Below are 17,581 nucleotides of genomic sequence, written 5' to 3'. Positions count from 1 at the left end.
TTTAGAATCCTCACCTCCATCCTAGGAATCGTACAAGTTAGTCCTTTCGTGATCAATTTTGCTTAGCCTATGTCATTATTTTCATTGGGAAATTATAGCTTGGTCAGGCTAACTGACCATCACCGTCTTTCAGCAGAAGGTCTCTCTGAGAGCACCTCTGAGGTCTCTCAGCCCGAGCCAGAGACACTAGGCAATGTTAACGAAGGACACTGGTTGAAAGATAGATACACACTTGACCACTCTTCCCAGTACTAGTCATATGGATGGGCGTGTTGCGTCTTGTTTTGTTTTGTCTAATCAATGGATAAGGAATCTAGACTTCAGACCAAAACACACTTCCCAAAATTATTCCTAACTGGGTGGGATAATTTTTGAAATTTTTCTCCTCTTTAAAAAGTGCTAATTATTTCTTGAGCAGGCCTGGCATGGTGGAAATAATGTGGGCTTTGGAGTTACAGCTCTGGGCCTACTACTTACTAGGTTACTCTCCACCTTTTATCTCTGAAGACTTGTTTATAAAAAGTGCACAGTAAAATGAGATCAATTTACCATTGTTCAGTACGGTCTACAGAATGAATTCAGATGTAATTGCTAAGTAAAGCAACATGAAAATAGTAATGATCATTCAGCACCCGATAAAAGCATATATTATAAATGTGAAATAAATAGTGTTGCTAAGTCTAATAAAGTCAGACCTCGGTAAATTAAAGTTAACATTCTACTACTTGAAAGGTTATTTACCTATGCCATTATCGTCGAATTGGCCATTCTGGCAATTTCTTACACCTCTGTATTTGTGTCATGTCATTCCCAGATGCTTCTATGAACAATTCTGGCAAAGCTTCAATAAGTTCGTGTGACTTAGGGATCAGAACAATAAGAATCCCTTTGCTAGTGATGGATGATATAGGTATTTTTCTAGATCACAGAAGATTAGTAAGAAACTCCACGTACTAAGGTGTAAAGAAAAATTCCTTTCCTTTACAAAAATATTTGAAGTCATTCTCCTGAGAAATGTCTACTTTATACATCATTCTTAAGGAGGTGAAGAAGCTGATAGAGCAACTGTCCTTTGCCAACAGAACACAGATCTCAAGTCTGCAGCGATTGGCCACTAGCGTGCTCAGAAGCAGTCTAGAGTTTCTCAGATCTCCATAGGATATGTCATTAAATCTTCTCCTCCTGCTGGGTCTGACTTCTGGGAAAAAAGCATATGGTATAAAAATTACTATATTTGGTTGTGAATACTAATGATTGCTCGGGAGGCTCATCCTTCAGTTTCTCTGGCCTTTAGCATCTAGTTGGTTATAAATGTGACATGATTTGATTTGATTTAAAAATCCTTTTGAATTGGTGGTTCAGAATTTACACTATGAAACGGATCTGTGAAATCAGATACGCACATATATGGAGAGACATACACATTTATTTATGGTGTTATCCCATTAACAGGTTGTAAAATTAAGGCAAGAAAACCAAGGACTATCTAAGGCTAAGTTTAACATAGGTGCTTGATCTTCTTAAATCAGTAAAGTCCGGAAATAGATTCAGCACAAAGACACATATGTCTACACGCACCCAGACGGAGAAGTGATAGAGGGCAACACTGTTTTCCTCTAGTGTAGGAACTGGAAACTCAGCGACGTCACAGGAGCTAAAAAGCTGTGTATCAATTTCTATACAGACACGGTCTTAATCATTGTATGGAACACCAGAAGAGAGTGTTTTGAAACGCACAGAAATTATTCTATGATCTACATAAAAACAATCCATAGCATTTTCTGTGTTACAATAAATTCGCCAGTTCAATTTCATGCATGTTACATTCCACAGGGCATATTCTGTAGTACTCAAATCCCAACATGGCTAATAAAAATAATTCCAGGGAAAGAATTAAGAGAAATTTGGTTAAAGGTATGATTTTACTTCACATAAACAGCTTTCTAAAGATTTATATAAAGCTAATTCTGCTGGCTCAGTACTGTAAGAAATAGAATCGTGCTACATGGTATGACAGTAATAGTGTTACCTCAGAAGGCATAAATCACTTGGCTCATTTGGCTAATCACATAAGTAGTTAGCATACACATTTTATTTACCAAGGCCGATAAAAAAGAACTCTCAGAAGTTGGTTATATTTGAATCAAATGTCACTGTCAAGATAAGACAATATCGATTCCATAATACATACTGTTATTTTCTAATGTATCCATAATGAAAAAGTCCATCATGAAAAATAATATAAAATATGGATTTTGTATCAAAACTCTGTCAAAAAGTACAGTTCACATCAGACATTAATAGCACCGGGGAGTTAAAAGATTAATCCAAAGACAAATACATATTACAGATATTTCTTTGTTCTTCACTTACCATGATGCAAACTGCAAGGATTTAACCTTTAAGGGTTAAAGAGTTTAATCAATGTCAATGTCTGATCTTCTGAAGGCGATAAAGAACAGTCTGTCTAGCGATACCCAACAGAACATCACTTTGTCAAGCCACAAAGCGCCCAAAAGCTTGTCAAGTAAGTTACCAGAAACCTCTTTGTGGTTAGAACTCAGCTCCTTCCTGCTTGACCTATTATTTGATATTTGACCACTTGGTTGCAAGACACTTGCTCTTTCTAGCTGAAATGTCACTGGGGCATCTTGTCAGCTCCCCGACATCTCGGCCTGACATACAATTTTACTTTTGTGTGCTACAAGGCAGAAAATGCAGGGCAATGGCCTTGTTTTAAATTCTGTCAGCATCAGAGATGGGCGTCACTCTTGGGTCCTACCAACAGCCAAAACAAAAAAGGAGTCTATTTTGAAGGTCAGAACAGCCATTACCTGGAAGTTTTTCAGCTTACGCTATTTAGCATTACCTGCTATCCTGGTGCGGGAACTGTCCTTATGAAGTGCCTAACCGTGCCACAGAAATCCTGCCAGCACAATTGCTCTACTTTCTCATCAAATGCAGACTTGATAAAAGGCTGGGTTTTCAACGCCTGCAGGGACAAGATTCAGCAGTTAACTTAACTTGTTCAAATGGGCAAGCGGTATCATGTAGCTTTACAAGGAGCAACCTGACCTTCTCACATTGACCAGGAGTGACATTATTGTGCAGGAGGGGAAGCAGTCACATCATTTCTGTTTTGCACAACCTGCTTAAAGTTTGCAACTAAATGCTTGTCTTCAGTCGAGCTGACAAGAGAGAAGAGGGGGCTCAGTGAACCATGGCAGGACTGCCATGAAATGACAGGAATCATTGGCATACATTTCAAATAGCTCTTTCAATCCTATTAAAGTATTGCAGTCCTGCTTTAAAATAGACAAGTATGAAACAACTTTGATAGATAGAGACTAAAATGGCTTATTGATTTTTTTTAAGTCTGAAGGAAATTACCCAAAATGTGTCATTCTTTAACATTTAAAAATATGTTACATAAAAATGAGCAACTGTGATAATAAATAAAACTTAGAGGGGGAAAAAGTTGGTTATTTCATTATTCAAGGAGATATAGGCACCTGCACGCATCGAGATACCACACGATTTTTAAAAATGCACTGCTACTTGTGCTGAAACAAAAGTCAACCGATAAGAAAATCCCCCTTCAAAACGATTTTAATTGTACTGTGAACTCTTCCTGCATTTTTGTTTTTATTTCATAAAGTCATTATCCAATCTGAGTTGGTCTTTTGACATTAGCAGACATAGTCACTGGAGAGGAGAGGGATGACGTCAGAGGATTTATAAATGTCTCCTTTAAGAAAGTGTAAGTTGTATCCAGTTCTGCTTTCAATGGCAAAAACTCCCCCACACCAACTGTGTCAGCAGGAAGAGCAGCTCTTGAAGGAATGGAGAGATTTGAGTGGTCTCGTGATCCTGTCTATGATATAAAGAAGAAAAAATAAATAAACATAGAATTGAAAACTCTTTGTTAAATGTTTTATCTTTTTATTTGAGAGAGAGAGAGAACACGTGCGTGCGCATGTGGGGGAGGGGCAGAGCCAGAGAGAGAGAATTTTAAGAAGGCTACACGCTCAGCACAGAGCCCCATGTGGGTCTCGATCCCAGAACCGTGAGACCATGACCTGAGCCGAAATCAAGAGTCAGCTGCTCAACTGACTGAGCCACCCAGACGCCCCTAGAATTGAAAACTCTTAAACAGAATCTAAAACCACAAACAGGAAAGTGGGCTAATAATCATGGTAATATGAAATGGGATAGAATTGCCATTTAATTTTGCCATAATCTGTATGATACTACAGAAATATTATTTTCCAAATGTGATTGAATCCCTTATGTGTTCCATGGCACAAATTTTGCAGGACATGGAGAGTTTGCCTAAGCAGTAAAACACTGTATAAAAATTTTATAAAGTTATTGAATCAAAGAGTCAATACAACCAGTCATTTTTACCTCTGCTTCCACTGATAATTTACAGAAACCAATGCTAAGAGTGTTTATTTCATTGTGCTACATAATATGTGCTATATAATATGGAAGACCTGACTGCTTAGAAAAGGAACTGCGAGGGGTGCCTGGTTGGCTCAGTCGGTTAAGTGTCTGACTCTTGATTTGGGCACAGGTCATGATCTCATGGTCGTGGAATCTAGCACCAAGCCACGGTCCCACTGACAGCGCAGAACCTACGTTAGATTCTCTCTCACTCTCTCTCTCTGCCCTTCCTCTGCTCACACTCGTGTGCTCTCTCTCTCTCTCTCTCTCTCTCTCAAGAAGAGAGAGAGAGAGAGAAAGAAAGAAAATGAACGGTGGGTATTATGTTTTTTAAATCTATCAGCCAGACTCATTTCATTGACAAATACAGCAGAAAGTAGCACACGGAGATATAAAATGGTAGTTAGATGAACTTTTTGCCTTTTCCTTTGATAATAATGCCACCACTCTGTTTTAATAAAAACTGTTCTAAGTATTTGGAAGTCATATATCAAAACATGGGATTACAACATGAAAACTGTTGGCCACGTGTTTTAAAACATTACTGGTATCCAGAAACTACTGGAAGCCAAATTTAAGAAATCCACACATCTGAAATACTTGAAAACAGGATTAATATTTTGATGAAGCCATACATTTAAGCCTTAAGTAACACTGATAATCAGTAGTTACCATGAATGAAGTTTTCTCAGTAAAGCAGCCAGGTATTATTTTATGACATTTATTGATAGTAAGTAATGAGTGATCAATTGTACGTCAGAATTTTCCAGATTCCCAGGAAATAAATGTTGCTGAGACCGTAAGTCTAGTCATACGTGTCTCCATTGAAAACCACACTTTACATTGCAGAGTTTTTTTAAAAACATCGTTTTGGTAGATTCTCTTACAGTTTTGACAATAAAGCAGCATATACAAACTATACGAATCTGCTTTATTATGTCACATTGTCCAAAAACATTTCTACCTGTGAAAACAAGAAGGAAATCATCGCTGGCTTTAGGAAAGTAATAGACATGGAACTGTTGTATATGTTACCATTTTTGTGGATTTTTTAAAACTACAACTGGAGGAAAATCAATGGCTGCATCTAACACCTAGTTCAGCAATTTTCTTTGATCTCTTTTCTTTTGATTTCTTGATACTCCACTGCAAGCCTACAGCTGACGGAAATCATCCCTTTTTATGCTGGAAGTTAAAAAAACACCTAAAATGACCACTTGGATGACTTTATGAAGGAGAGGGCTTAGCTCATCCCGATGGAAGGAAAAGACATCCCGAGATCAGGTGCTGACCCTGATTAGCGGCACTGATGAAGTTTCAACCGCAAAACTGTACTACGGGGCCTGAGCATCTCAGGTCAGAAGCTGAACAGAGGCATCTCATTACATCAGGAGCTGGAGCTATAGATTCCTGCACTCCTACCGCCAAGAGAAACACCTTTTCAGATTTTGTTTGTTTGCTTGTTTGTTTGTTTGTTTTGCTGTGTGTCTAAATGGGCAGCATCATTACCGGATTGATTTTGCGGGTGTAAAGACTAGAGTGCCAGCCGCTAGCTTCTCATTCTGTCAGACCTGAATGAGGGTAAAGGGAATGCGGGGAAAAGCAGGAGATGGCGAGGCCTGATTTCCTCCTTAATACAATTTAGTTACAGCCATAGTATTCTTTATTACGATGAAAGGAAGCTGTCAGGCGAGGCTTCAAAAGTTTGTTGTTACATCTTTGTATTTCAAGTTCTGGTCCGAGAAAACTATACATGACAAGAGAGGAGCGTGAAAATCAGACGGAGGAAGGACAGGTGGTCTCAGAAGGTACTTCCTTCTGACGCCTCAGACTAGAAGAGGCCGACTGTGCCAAACTGACCAGTCGTCACTCCTGTTTGGCAATGTTAAAGGGATGTATGATCTACTCAACTCTATATTCTGTTCTTCAAGTTTCCTTTCCTGTGCTTGTGACTCCAACAATCAAATGCGTTACATACACATTAGGAAGACCATCCTTTAGGGAAGGTCTCACTGCTCATTTCTCCTTAATGTTCTCTGGGTCTTGGCACTCTACAAAGGGGTCCGCCTTCTGCCTTTTCTCATCTTAACTTTTTAATACGTCTTTTCTCTACCATGTTGATCGAAAGCATCTTTTCATCTCACATAACATTTTTTTTTAACTAAATAAGCTTGAAGTGGAATGTTGGGTCTAGCATTTCAAATTGGAGTCTTACTTCTTGCATGTTGTCTTCTGACCTTATGTCTTAACCATGGAAAATAATCTCTTAGAAAAAGAGATTTTTTAAAAGATTTACACCCCCCAAAAAGGCATGCCCTCCACCGAGTAAACAGATTTACTTTTGTGTAAACTAAAAACACTTTTTTTGTTAGTAGGGTCATTTGCTATACTCTATTCACTGCTAGAAAAATTTGTTTTTTCATGAAATGGGATAAAATCTTATTTTAAGTCACTTAATAGCTTGTAAACAAGCCAACAAATCTCTGGTGAAATCTTGATTTGAGAACGTGATGTTAAAAAAAAAACAAGTAAATATGAACTATTTTTCTGGTTTCAAACAGTATCCAGAAATACACCATCACACTTTTAATATAACACCCAGAGTACAAGACAGTTAAATAACTTTTTTATCAGAGACCATTAAAAGTTAATATTCACCACCTGATCTTACATTTTAAATCTGTGAAGTCCATGGTCATTTGAATGACTTTTTAAACTGCTGAGGTATTCTGGTACTCTCTCATGTAAATCTAAATTTAAGCAATTTTTCAAAACGAAATTAGTTACCTGAAATAAAAGCTAGGTGTCATGTGAATCTTTATGGAAGCACTTTTATTTACTCAATAAGCTGTAAATGATTCTATTTGAACTGTTATAGTCCATCAGCTAAATATATATTCCCAATACAAAATGTGTTCACTACGTTTCTGCATTTTAAAATTTTTATGAAATACAGTAATTGGACATGTCCAATAGCTATTTTTCAAGGCTCTAATATCTTAGTTTTCCAAGAGTGTTTTCCCAACAACAAAAAAAGGTAAATAAAGCATTCGTCTAATAGTAAGATAATCACTCAATAAATTGTCTATAAATCAAAGCACTTTTGCAGACCGAGGCTTCTGAAACAATGATATCATGCTATTTGTCTCCTGTGTAGCATTTATGATCGAGTTAAGTCTTCCAGAATCTGGTATGGTGACAAGGGAGCGGTGATGTGATTTAGTAAGCAGGATAGTACTTCCTGGAGATTCTGCCAGGCGCATAGCAAAAAATACTGGACTGGAGACGCAAAGACTAGTTTTTCCTCCTGCTTCTGTTACAATCTCGCTGGGCCGTTTCAAGCATGGGAGTGAGTCCATCTACGCATCCCATGCCTACAACAAAAGGAGCTACATACTTTACGGCTCTGCAGTTCTACAGGTCCACAGAATGCCGTGTGTGATGGCCTACGACATTAGTGGCAACACCCAACTTTTGCAGATGAGACCCAGAAATCAGCTTCCCAAAATAGTACCTAAGATTTTGAGGGAATGTAGATAGGAGCAATACATTTTGCACAGAGTTCTAAAAAAAAAAAAAAAGTCAAGTAGATAACAAGACGAGCCACAGTTTAGATAATGTGGCTTCATTCAGTTAAATCCTGTAGTACATTTTTTATTACTTTGACCTCCATGATGATGTTTTAAGCTCTGCAAATTATTGACTTGTTTTAAGTAGAGCGCACAGCTACACAAAAACTGATGAAGGGATCAAAGTACCCACAAGAGGGCCTTACAATGAGGCTCTCTCGCCATCTCTATCTGCTAATGTGTTCTTACCACTAGAGTCTCAGTATTCAGTATCACAGAGTCTTCTTCCTTCCAAATACTTCGAGTTAATAACCAAATTCTACCTATTTTCCAGTTCTGCCATATTGACATCATAGGACATGGCAGTCTGCCAAAAGTTGGCAAGTTACCTAGTTTTCTCTTGTGGAATGCCCAATCATATACCTGTGCACACATTTATTTGCACCTGATACACATGTGTACATATATATACACACTTGCTACACGCATACATTATATATACACACACATATACATATATGTGTGTGTGTGTATAAACATATATATACACCTGCAATGACATCATTAAATATTTACTCCTTGTAGTTACCAATTCTAACTTTGAGTTACCAATGCCAAACCTGCAGGAATATCTTATGCATTCTTCTCCCCGTAAGTCATTAAATTTTAGTGCAGACCAGTTTGGCTCTTTAGCTAACTGACGTCAACACATGCGGGGGTACGTGAGTCAGTGGAGAATCTAGATAGAAAACAACCTAAGAGGCCTGGATACCTAGAGACTCAGAAGGAAGGGCAACCATAGAGATAGAAGCAAATATAAAAGAGAGACAAAAGATATTAACAACATATGTGATTCACATTACAAAAGTTCTGTCCTCAGGTAGACATTCAGCATTGGTTTAAGAGCCAGAGCTCTAAAGTTGATCTATCTGGTTCAAAATCAGCCTTGACTACCCAGTTGATATGGCAGGTTAATTGAACTAGCAGCTTTGATTCTCTGTGCCTCCCTATAAGCAGATCCTTGGCCATGTGACTTTGCAGCTCTTTGCTTCTCTGTCCAGCCCCATCTACCATTTCCTCACTTGTACTCTGCAGTCGAATCACATGGAACTTTGTGAGTCCCTCAACATGATGTCCCCATACTTCACACCCGCTTCCTATCCGTCCACTGTCTGAATATCCTTCTGTCCTTTGTGGGGCAAATGTTTCCCCCACCTTTCCAACTCTGCTCTAGGTTTCCCTCTGTTAGGCCTTTCCAGATCCTTGCCCCACCCTTCATTAACTGCCATTAGCTGTAACACCCACCACACTTTTATATTCCTTCATGAGTATTTATTTTTCTATTTTTACCTATTTGTATTCACTTCTATCTCCCCTATAACGCACCTGGTGTGATGGAATCAGGACTTTGTATTCCTAGCACTTAGCAGAGTATCTGGGACTAAATAAGATTTCTGGTGAACAAACCACTCATGTTATTACTTCATGGTGTTGGTCTCCTATCTGCTATTTGGTTTTTCATGTATGTACGGATTATGTCCCAATTAAAAGCAGCACGGTATAGTCAGAAGGATATGGGCTTTGAAGTTGGAGAGACCTTGGGTTCCAAACTTGATCCTGCCATGTATTAGTCACGTGACCTTTGACAAGTCACTGAACCTGTGCGAGTAGGAAGAATAATCCCTCCTAGGGTTGTTACAAGGATTAAATGAAATAATATACACAAAAGTGCATAGCGTTTAGTAGTTTCCCTTCTTTACCTCTCTTTTTACTTTTCTCAGATGATAATAAATTCCAAATTTAACATTATAGCTAACATGTATCGAACACATATGTCAGGCACGGTGCTAGGTTTAGCTTCATAGGCATTATCTCACTTCTCACAACAACTCACTGAGAAAATACCACTGCTACCCTCATGTTACAGTTGAAGAACTGGGGCTCAGAGAGTAGAATAAATCACTCCATGTTGCACAGCTTGGACCATAGTAGAAAGAGATGTGACTCTTGATCTATGATTCTTCTCCCCTAATGCTTGACCACTACCTTATCGCGCTGCCCAAAGAAGACAGCCTCAGGTTTATTTTATACCCAGAGCTCTTTCATAAACATAGTAATGGCCCAACAAATCTCTGTGAATCTGTGAAACTGGGAAATACGAGTACATAGACTGTACTACAGGCTAAAAATAAATGTTTATATTTTTGATAACATATTTTATTATGGTCACACATTTGAATATCCATGGTACTGGAGTAAATAAATAGATTTTATAGCATTTACATAAAATTAAAATTCGAGCCTTTCACCAAAGGAGCTTATATGTTATTATATTCAGAGATAAAATTCAGCACTGAAGTTTTAAATTACACTAGAACATTTAAACTTTAACTTTAAATTACTTTAAAGATGTCTCGTGCCTGACAAGATAACAATTCCCATGTTTTTCTCTCTTGGATCTCCTGACATGACTGAGGTTGGAAAAAGAGTCACAGAATTTTCCCGGATAGCTTTTGTTTTTTTCTTTTCCTACTTCCCTTCACAACCCTGTGCTCCCAGTCTGCCCCTGCCCTGGCAATTCTGATACACCCTATGGTAAGATCTTAGGCTAGAAATGGCCGGAAAATGCAAAGGTGGCAATTTCCTCCCACTGTGTCTTAGAAAAGTATATTTGCAAACAACTCAGAGAGAATTTGAAATGTAAATATACTCATTTATACCCACGTATATAAAAAGGTACAAAAATTGAATAAATAAAAATATAAGCATACTATTTAGAAAAATACCATTGAAACACTGAAATGACAAGCAGGTAAAAGTGTGTGCAATACACGTGATAGCCATACGAGTGGTTTTCTTAATTTACAACAGACTCCTGCAACTAAAGAAAAATGAGAACCTGGGGCGCCTGGGTGGCTCAGTTGGTTAAGCGTCCGACTTCGGCTCAGGTCACAATCTCGCGGTCCGTGAGTTCGAACCCCGCGTTGGGCTCTGGGCTGATGGCTCAGAGCCTAGAGGCTGCTTCCGGTTCTGTGTCTCCCTCTCTCTCTGCCCCTCCCCCGTTCATGCTCTGTCTCTCTCTGTCTCAAAAATAAATAAACGTTAAAAAAAACATTTAAAAAAAAAAGAAAAGAAAAAGGAGAACCTAATTAGAAAATAGGGTAAGGATAGTATGGTATTGAAATTGGGTTCAGCTGTCACAGAAAACTCAAAATGTCAGTGGCCTAAATAAGATAGTTTATTTCTCTCTGATATGACTGTTTGAAGCTATCAGGCATCTAAACCGCCTCTATCTTAGGCTTCGTAGCTTTGGTATGTGCCTTCCACCTCCGGGCCCAAAATGACTGCATAAGTTCCAGCCACTTTGTCTGCCTTCTAGGCAGAAGAAAAAAGGACAAAGAAAAGGAAGAGGACCACTTACATTTAAAGACACTTTCTAAAATCACAACACTTTTGCTTACATCCCATTGGTCAGACCTTGAGTTGCATATCTCACTAAACTTTAGGGATATCAGAAATGTAACTTCTTTTCCCCCTGAGTGGCCCAGGTCATATTTAGAGGTTCCATTACTAAGAAACAGAGAAAACAGGTGTCAAGAAACCACTGGCAGCCTCTGCCCCAGATATAAATTGGCTGTTTGGTTAGAAAGAAAGGAATACAATAACCAATAAACATATGAAAAGGTGCCAAACCTCATTCAGAATTCAAGAAAGACAAACACAAAACATGCCAGTGAAGACTACCTTTCACCTACAAGTAGGCAAAAATTTCAAGGTCTGACGACACCCACTGCTGAGAAGGTAGGGAAACAGACCAGCTCAGACCACGTAGGTAGGCAAGGATGCCAGCTGGGGCATTCTAGCAGGAAGACAAAATTTTGAAGTTTTTTTTTAATCTTTATTTTTGAGAGAGAATGAGAGACAGAGTGCGAGTGGGAGAGGGGCGGAGAGGGAGGGAGACACAGAATCTGAAGCAGCCTCCAGGCTCCGAGATGTCAGCACAGAGCCCGATGCGGGGCTTGAACTCATGAACCGTGAGATCAGGACCTGAGCCGAAGTCGGTCACTCATCCGACTGAGCCACCCAGGCGCCCCTGGAAGACAAAATTTTAAATGTACCTATCCATCCATCTAGCAATTCCACTGCTTAGGCACTGCTTCTATGGCTACACTCATAAACGTTCACCAGGTTTTTTGTTTTGTTTTGTTTTGTTTCTTACGGAAAAGAGTTTTTATGTAAAACCAAAGGGTCCATCAACAGAGTGCCATTCAAGTGAAGTAAAGTATGACACAACTGTAGAATACAACCATTACAAAAAATTAAGGTGACTATGTAAATACTAATATATAAATATGTCTAAGTGAAAAAAGTCTCAGTACTATGTGTGCATATAGAGAGAGAACCCATTTGTATTTTAAAAATATAAAGGAGTCACACACAGCCGTACGTGCACATATGTTTCTTTCTGAAAAAGGAAATCACAAGAAAATGTTATCTTTGGAGTGTGAATGAAGGGGGTAAAGCTTTGAAAGTTCAAATTTTTTTCCATGGTTTTTATTTTCAAAACTATTTGAATCACAAAGTCACACGTGTACCCCAATGTTTATAGCAGCACTATCAACAATAGCCAAATTATGGGGGCACCTGGGTGGCTCAGTCGGTTAAGCATCTGACTCTTGGTTTCGGGTCAGGTCATGATCTCAGGGTTCATGGGGTTGAGCCCTACTTTGGGCTCAATGCAGAGCCTGCTTGGGATTCTCTCTCTCTCTCTCTCTCTCTCTCTCTCTGCCCCTTCCCTGCTTGCACTCTCTCTCTCAAAATAAATAAATAAATGTTAAAATTTTTAAAAAATAGCCAAATTATGGAAAGAGCCAAAGATACATCAACTGACAAATGCATAAAGAAGATGTGGTAGATATATATAATGGAATATCACTTGGCAATCAAAAAGAATGAAATCTTGGGGCACCTGGGTGGCTCAGTCAGTTGAGCGTCCGACTTCAGCTCAGGTCACGATCTTGCGGTCCATGAGTTCGAGCCCCGCGTCAGGCTCTGGGCCATCAGCCCAGAGCCTGGAGCCTGCTTCCGATTCTATGTCTCCCTCTCTCTCTGCCCCTCCCCCGTTCATGCTCTGTCTCTCTCTGTCTCAAAAATAAATAAATGTTAAAAAAAAAATTAAAAAAAAAAAAAGAATGAAATCTTGCCATTTGCAACAACGTGTATGGAACTAGAGAGTATTATGCTAAGTGAAATAAGTCAGTCAGAGAAAGATAAATATCATATGATTTCACTCATGTGGAATTTAAGAAACAAAACAGGTGAACATAGGGGAAGGGAAGGAAAAATAGGATAAAAACAGAGAGGGAGGCAAACCATAAGAGACTCTTAAATACAGAGAACAAACTGAGGATTGCTGGAGGGGTGTTAGGTTGGGGGGGATGGGCTACATGGGTGATGGGCATTAAGGAGGGCACTTGTTAGGATGAGCACTGGGCGTTATATGGAAGTGATGAATCACTAAACTCTACTCCTAAAATCAAATAAATAAGTAAGTAAATAATAAAATTAAAATTTTTCATTAAAAAATTTAAAAAAATATTTGAATCATAAACAAAAACTACAAAACTGGCAGTCTGAAAAAGTAAAACTACAGGTTGATTAACAAACAAGTGGGAAAAAATGTTAATCCCCAACAGTAATCAAAAATGGAAAATAAAAATATATTTGTAGCAAATCAAAATTGAATTTTAAAAAATTATGATACTAAACGTTAGTGAAGGCATTATGAAGTAGGCATTTATAAGTCGGTAGTGATTATATAAATTGATAGAACCATTTGGACTATAATTTGGCAGCTGTTTTAAGTGGATAATACCACTTGACCCAACAATTCCATATATGACTAGGTTTATTCTATTAATAATAACAGACAAAAATTGGAAAAAGAATCCCATATTCAGCATCAGAAGTGTAGTTAAGTAAGCTGTAGCCACTTGATGGAATATTATGCAGCTATAAAATTGAAAGTTATGAATTTATGGATAACATGGACAAATGTTTAGGTTTGACCAGAGGTCAGAAAACTTTTTCTGTAAAGGATCAAATAATAAATATTTTATGCTTTGCAGGCCATATGTTCTCTATTGCAACTACTAAATTCTGCCAGTTTTGTCCCAAAGCAGCCATAGACAATATGCAAATGAGTTAGAAACTTTATTTATGAGCACTGAAATTTGGATTTCACATAATTTTCACATCACAAAATATTCTTTTTCTTTTTTTTCAACCATTTAAAAATGTAAATGTCATACTTAGCTTTCAGACTATACAAAAACAGGTGGCAGGTGGATTTAGCCGACAGGATTTATTTTTTTTTTTTTTAATTTTTTTTTCAACGTTTTTTTTAATTTATTTTTGAGACAGAGAGAGACAGAGCATGAACGGGGGAGGGGCAGAGAGAGAGGGAGACACAGAATCGGAAACAGGCTCCAGGCTCTGAGCCATCAGCCCAGGGCCTGATGCGGGGCTCGAACTCACGGACCGCGAGATCGTGACCTGGCTGAAGTAGGACGCTTAACCGACTGCGCCACCCAGGCGCCCCTGCCGACAGGATTTAAACTTTGCCAACCCCTGCACTAGACCATACATGTGAAAAGGTAATACACGAAATCGCATGTGATAACTTGCTTTGAGTTATTGGAATTGTTAGCATTTTCTTTCAAAACTTCTGTATTTTCCAAATTATCTACAATAAGCATGCCTTACTTTTATAGCCAAAACCTTTTATTAAAAAGGGCTAATTTTATGTATACTGAAACCCGTATTTTAGTATAGTTATGATTCTGAAATACGTGGTCAAAATGAAAATGTAAGTGGTTAAAGGTCTCAAAGGGTAGGCCTTTAACCAAGTGTTTTGCAAATTCTGAAAAGATCTTATAATTTAGCTGAGAATACTTTCCTATTTCAGCATCTTCCGTTACCTAACTCATACCTGCAATTTGACATTGAGCAAACACAAGTAATTCCAAGGAGTAACTTGTTCTCCTACTCTGCACAAAAGCAACTCCTTATGTAGAGCGGCTACTTACAACTTCATTTTATTCCAAAATAGCCCTTCCAGCTGCGAAATTACAACTTCTGTGGTCAAAATGTACACGTGTCATGCTCTATCTGGGAGCCATTAGGCAGAAGTTTTCTGACCACTTTTTCATTATTGAAGAATTTCCTCTTAAACTTACACATTTTTTTTTTTAGTCAACGTCAAAAATATAACAATAATCTGAAAGCTATAAATTTAGACCTTTTAGCAGTGTGTTTCTCCCCGGGTGAAATTATGACCATGCTCTCAGATAAAGAGGAGAAGGAGGAAAGAGTCATCTAAAATGTAAAGCTGTTTGAAAGAGAAGTCTTTCCTAAATCTTACTAACATGGAAAGCATCTGTCAATCACATACACCAACCAAATTAGCGATACATTCACATTTGGAAATTTGAAACTCATTTTTCCCATGCCCCTCCCATCCACTGCTGTTTTAAGTTATGTCCCCTCATTTTACTACATCACACCTAAAATTTCTAGCAATTCTTCACAGAATGCTGCAAACAGTCTTTATTCTCTTTGACCAGTGCCATGGCTGGGCCTTTCTGGAGGGGCTGGTTATCTTTAGTTAAAAGAACACAGTCTCTCAATTTCCCAGGGAGAGAGAGAGAGAGAGACACTTCAGATGTAAGACAAATCATGTGATCTGGGGTTCACATCTGTGGAATGCCTTCAAATCACAGCAAGCACTGGGGAGTATGTTCCAAAACAAATCACTTAGCTGGCAATGACATTTCCTTTACATGATAGGCGGGAATGTTATTTCTGATAGAAGCAGGACATTTCCAACAGTCTCGAACCAAACCCATCTCTCCAGGGAGGACATCCTAAAGAACCGTGAGAATAGTGCAGCAACCACAAAATTCCAAAATAATATACCTACAGATTACATTTCAGGAATCCATTCCCTACATTATCAGTTCCATATGACAGATTTTCCCCATGCTCGCATAATGCATAAAACATATCTAAACCCACATCCACCGTATCTTCAATCAGCTCCATTCATTAATCCTTTCAATAAATATCTATCGAGTGCCTACTATGTGCCAGACATTGTTCCAGGTGCTGTGACAGAGCCGTGAATTACACACATTAAACTTGTCTATCCTCAAGGGAACTCACACTGTCCTAATCTCACTCCGGAGCCAGTTCTCCTTAAATTAGAATTTGCGAAAATACCATGTGACTACACAACTGTAGTGTTAGGTTTTGATACCCGGGGCACGGGGAGTTTTCCAGCCTCATCGTTCTGTGGATACAGATGAGGTTCCAGGAGTGAATTAGTTACAGTTCCCTGGTTCTTCCCTGACCTGCTCAACACAAGACCTCAAATGCCCCTGCGCAGGCCCCCTCAAGAGCTGCTGGGCAGCCGCGATCCCTCCCCCAGCTCCTGCCTGCAACGTATTAACCGGCTCACTGTGCCATATGGGTGATGTCTCTACCCAGAATTGGCCATATGCCCACCCTTCCCTCTCTGTCACCTATAAACTGTGGCAACTCTGACGAACCCAGGGTCTCACCGTGTCTGACACCTGTAGGTCCTTTTTCTAAAAATCCAGATGCCAGTCCCTAGGCCTGCACGGAGAAGCACTAGGCAGTTCTCTCCACTTCCCATCTCCTCCTCTGGGCACCTGCCCACAAACCCTCCACCACTAGTCCTTTACCAATCAAAACCCTCATTCAAACCCACTTCCCCAGAGCCGGCACACCAGCTTTTCAAAAAAGCTTCCCCTTGCTTGAAATGCAGTTCATGCTCAGTGTAGGATGTCCACAAGGTAATGATTTTGACATCGGCTTCAAAGCTGTTTACCAAGATTTTCTTCTTTAGTTATTGAAGACAGTGTCTCTTCCCTTTCTCTAGCCCAAACGCACTTTTGATATTTGTAAACAAGCTATCTCTTCAGACTTATCTCTGTTTCTTACTTCATCCCTTCTTTATTGCATATTTCCTTGCTATTTAAGAGCATTCCAATTTGCTACTGAAGATAAGAAAAAAAACGGGACAGTGAAATTCAAAATAAGTGGTAAAGCCTAAAGGGAGAACCTGCCAGAGGCTGTGAGACACAGGCAGAAGTCGTATGTTCAGAATGCAGTAAGTTAGTGCCCTCAAAGACAGGTTACTTAGACGTGGAAAGACCGCATCATAAGGTAGAGATATGCCACTTCCAGGCTAATGTCATTCTTAAATTGGCCCGAGAGCTGCAGGAAAAAAACCCCAAAGCTGCTCAGCAGCCCCAGTGGCAAGCTATAGCTGGTGGCCGGACATATTTGTCCCGTATCTCTCCTGGAAGACAAGAATGGGTGAGTGGCCCAGGCACCTTCTGTCTCCCGAGCCCCCTTTGTCAAACCACCGCCCCCCGTCCCTACCACCCCACAAAGAGTGGAGCAGGTTGACGCAGTGGAGAGACACAGGTCGTAAGAACACTACATAGCCGGGGCGCCTGGGTGGCTCAGTCGGTTAAGCG

At 39.3% G+C, this 17,581-nt stretch overlaps 1 protein-coding gene across 9 annotated transcripts in view; it reads right to left on the bottom strand.

Annotated features, from left to right (window-relative positions):
* Positions 1-1,406: 1,406 nt before the first annotated feature.
* Positions 1,407-17,581, bottom strand: part of CCDC171 (coiled-coil domain containing 171) — a 302,377-nt gene continuing 286,202 nt past the window's right edge. For all 9 annotated transcript variants that reach the window (XM_019415442.2, XM_019415439.2, XM_019415437.2 and 6 more), the window contains one exon: positions 1,407-3,874. In XM_019415442.2, the coding sequence (XP_019270987.1) occupies positions 3,662-3,874 (213 nt within the window). In that variant the 3' untranslated portion in view covers positions 1,407-3,661. The remainder of the gene's footprint in view (positions 3,875-17,581) is intronic.

This window comes from Panthera pardus, unplaced genomic scaffold, assembly GCF_024362965.1.
Source record: "Panthera pardus isolate Hobbes unplaced genomic scaffold, ASM2436296v1 HiC_scaffold_20, whole genome shotgun sequence".
Lineage (NCBI taxonomy): Eukaryota > Metazoa > Chordata > Mammalia > Carnivora > Felidae > Panthera > Panthera pardus.
This window is presented reverse-complemented; position numbering and strand designations above follow the sequence as displayed.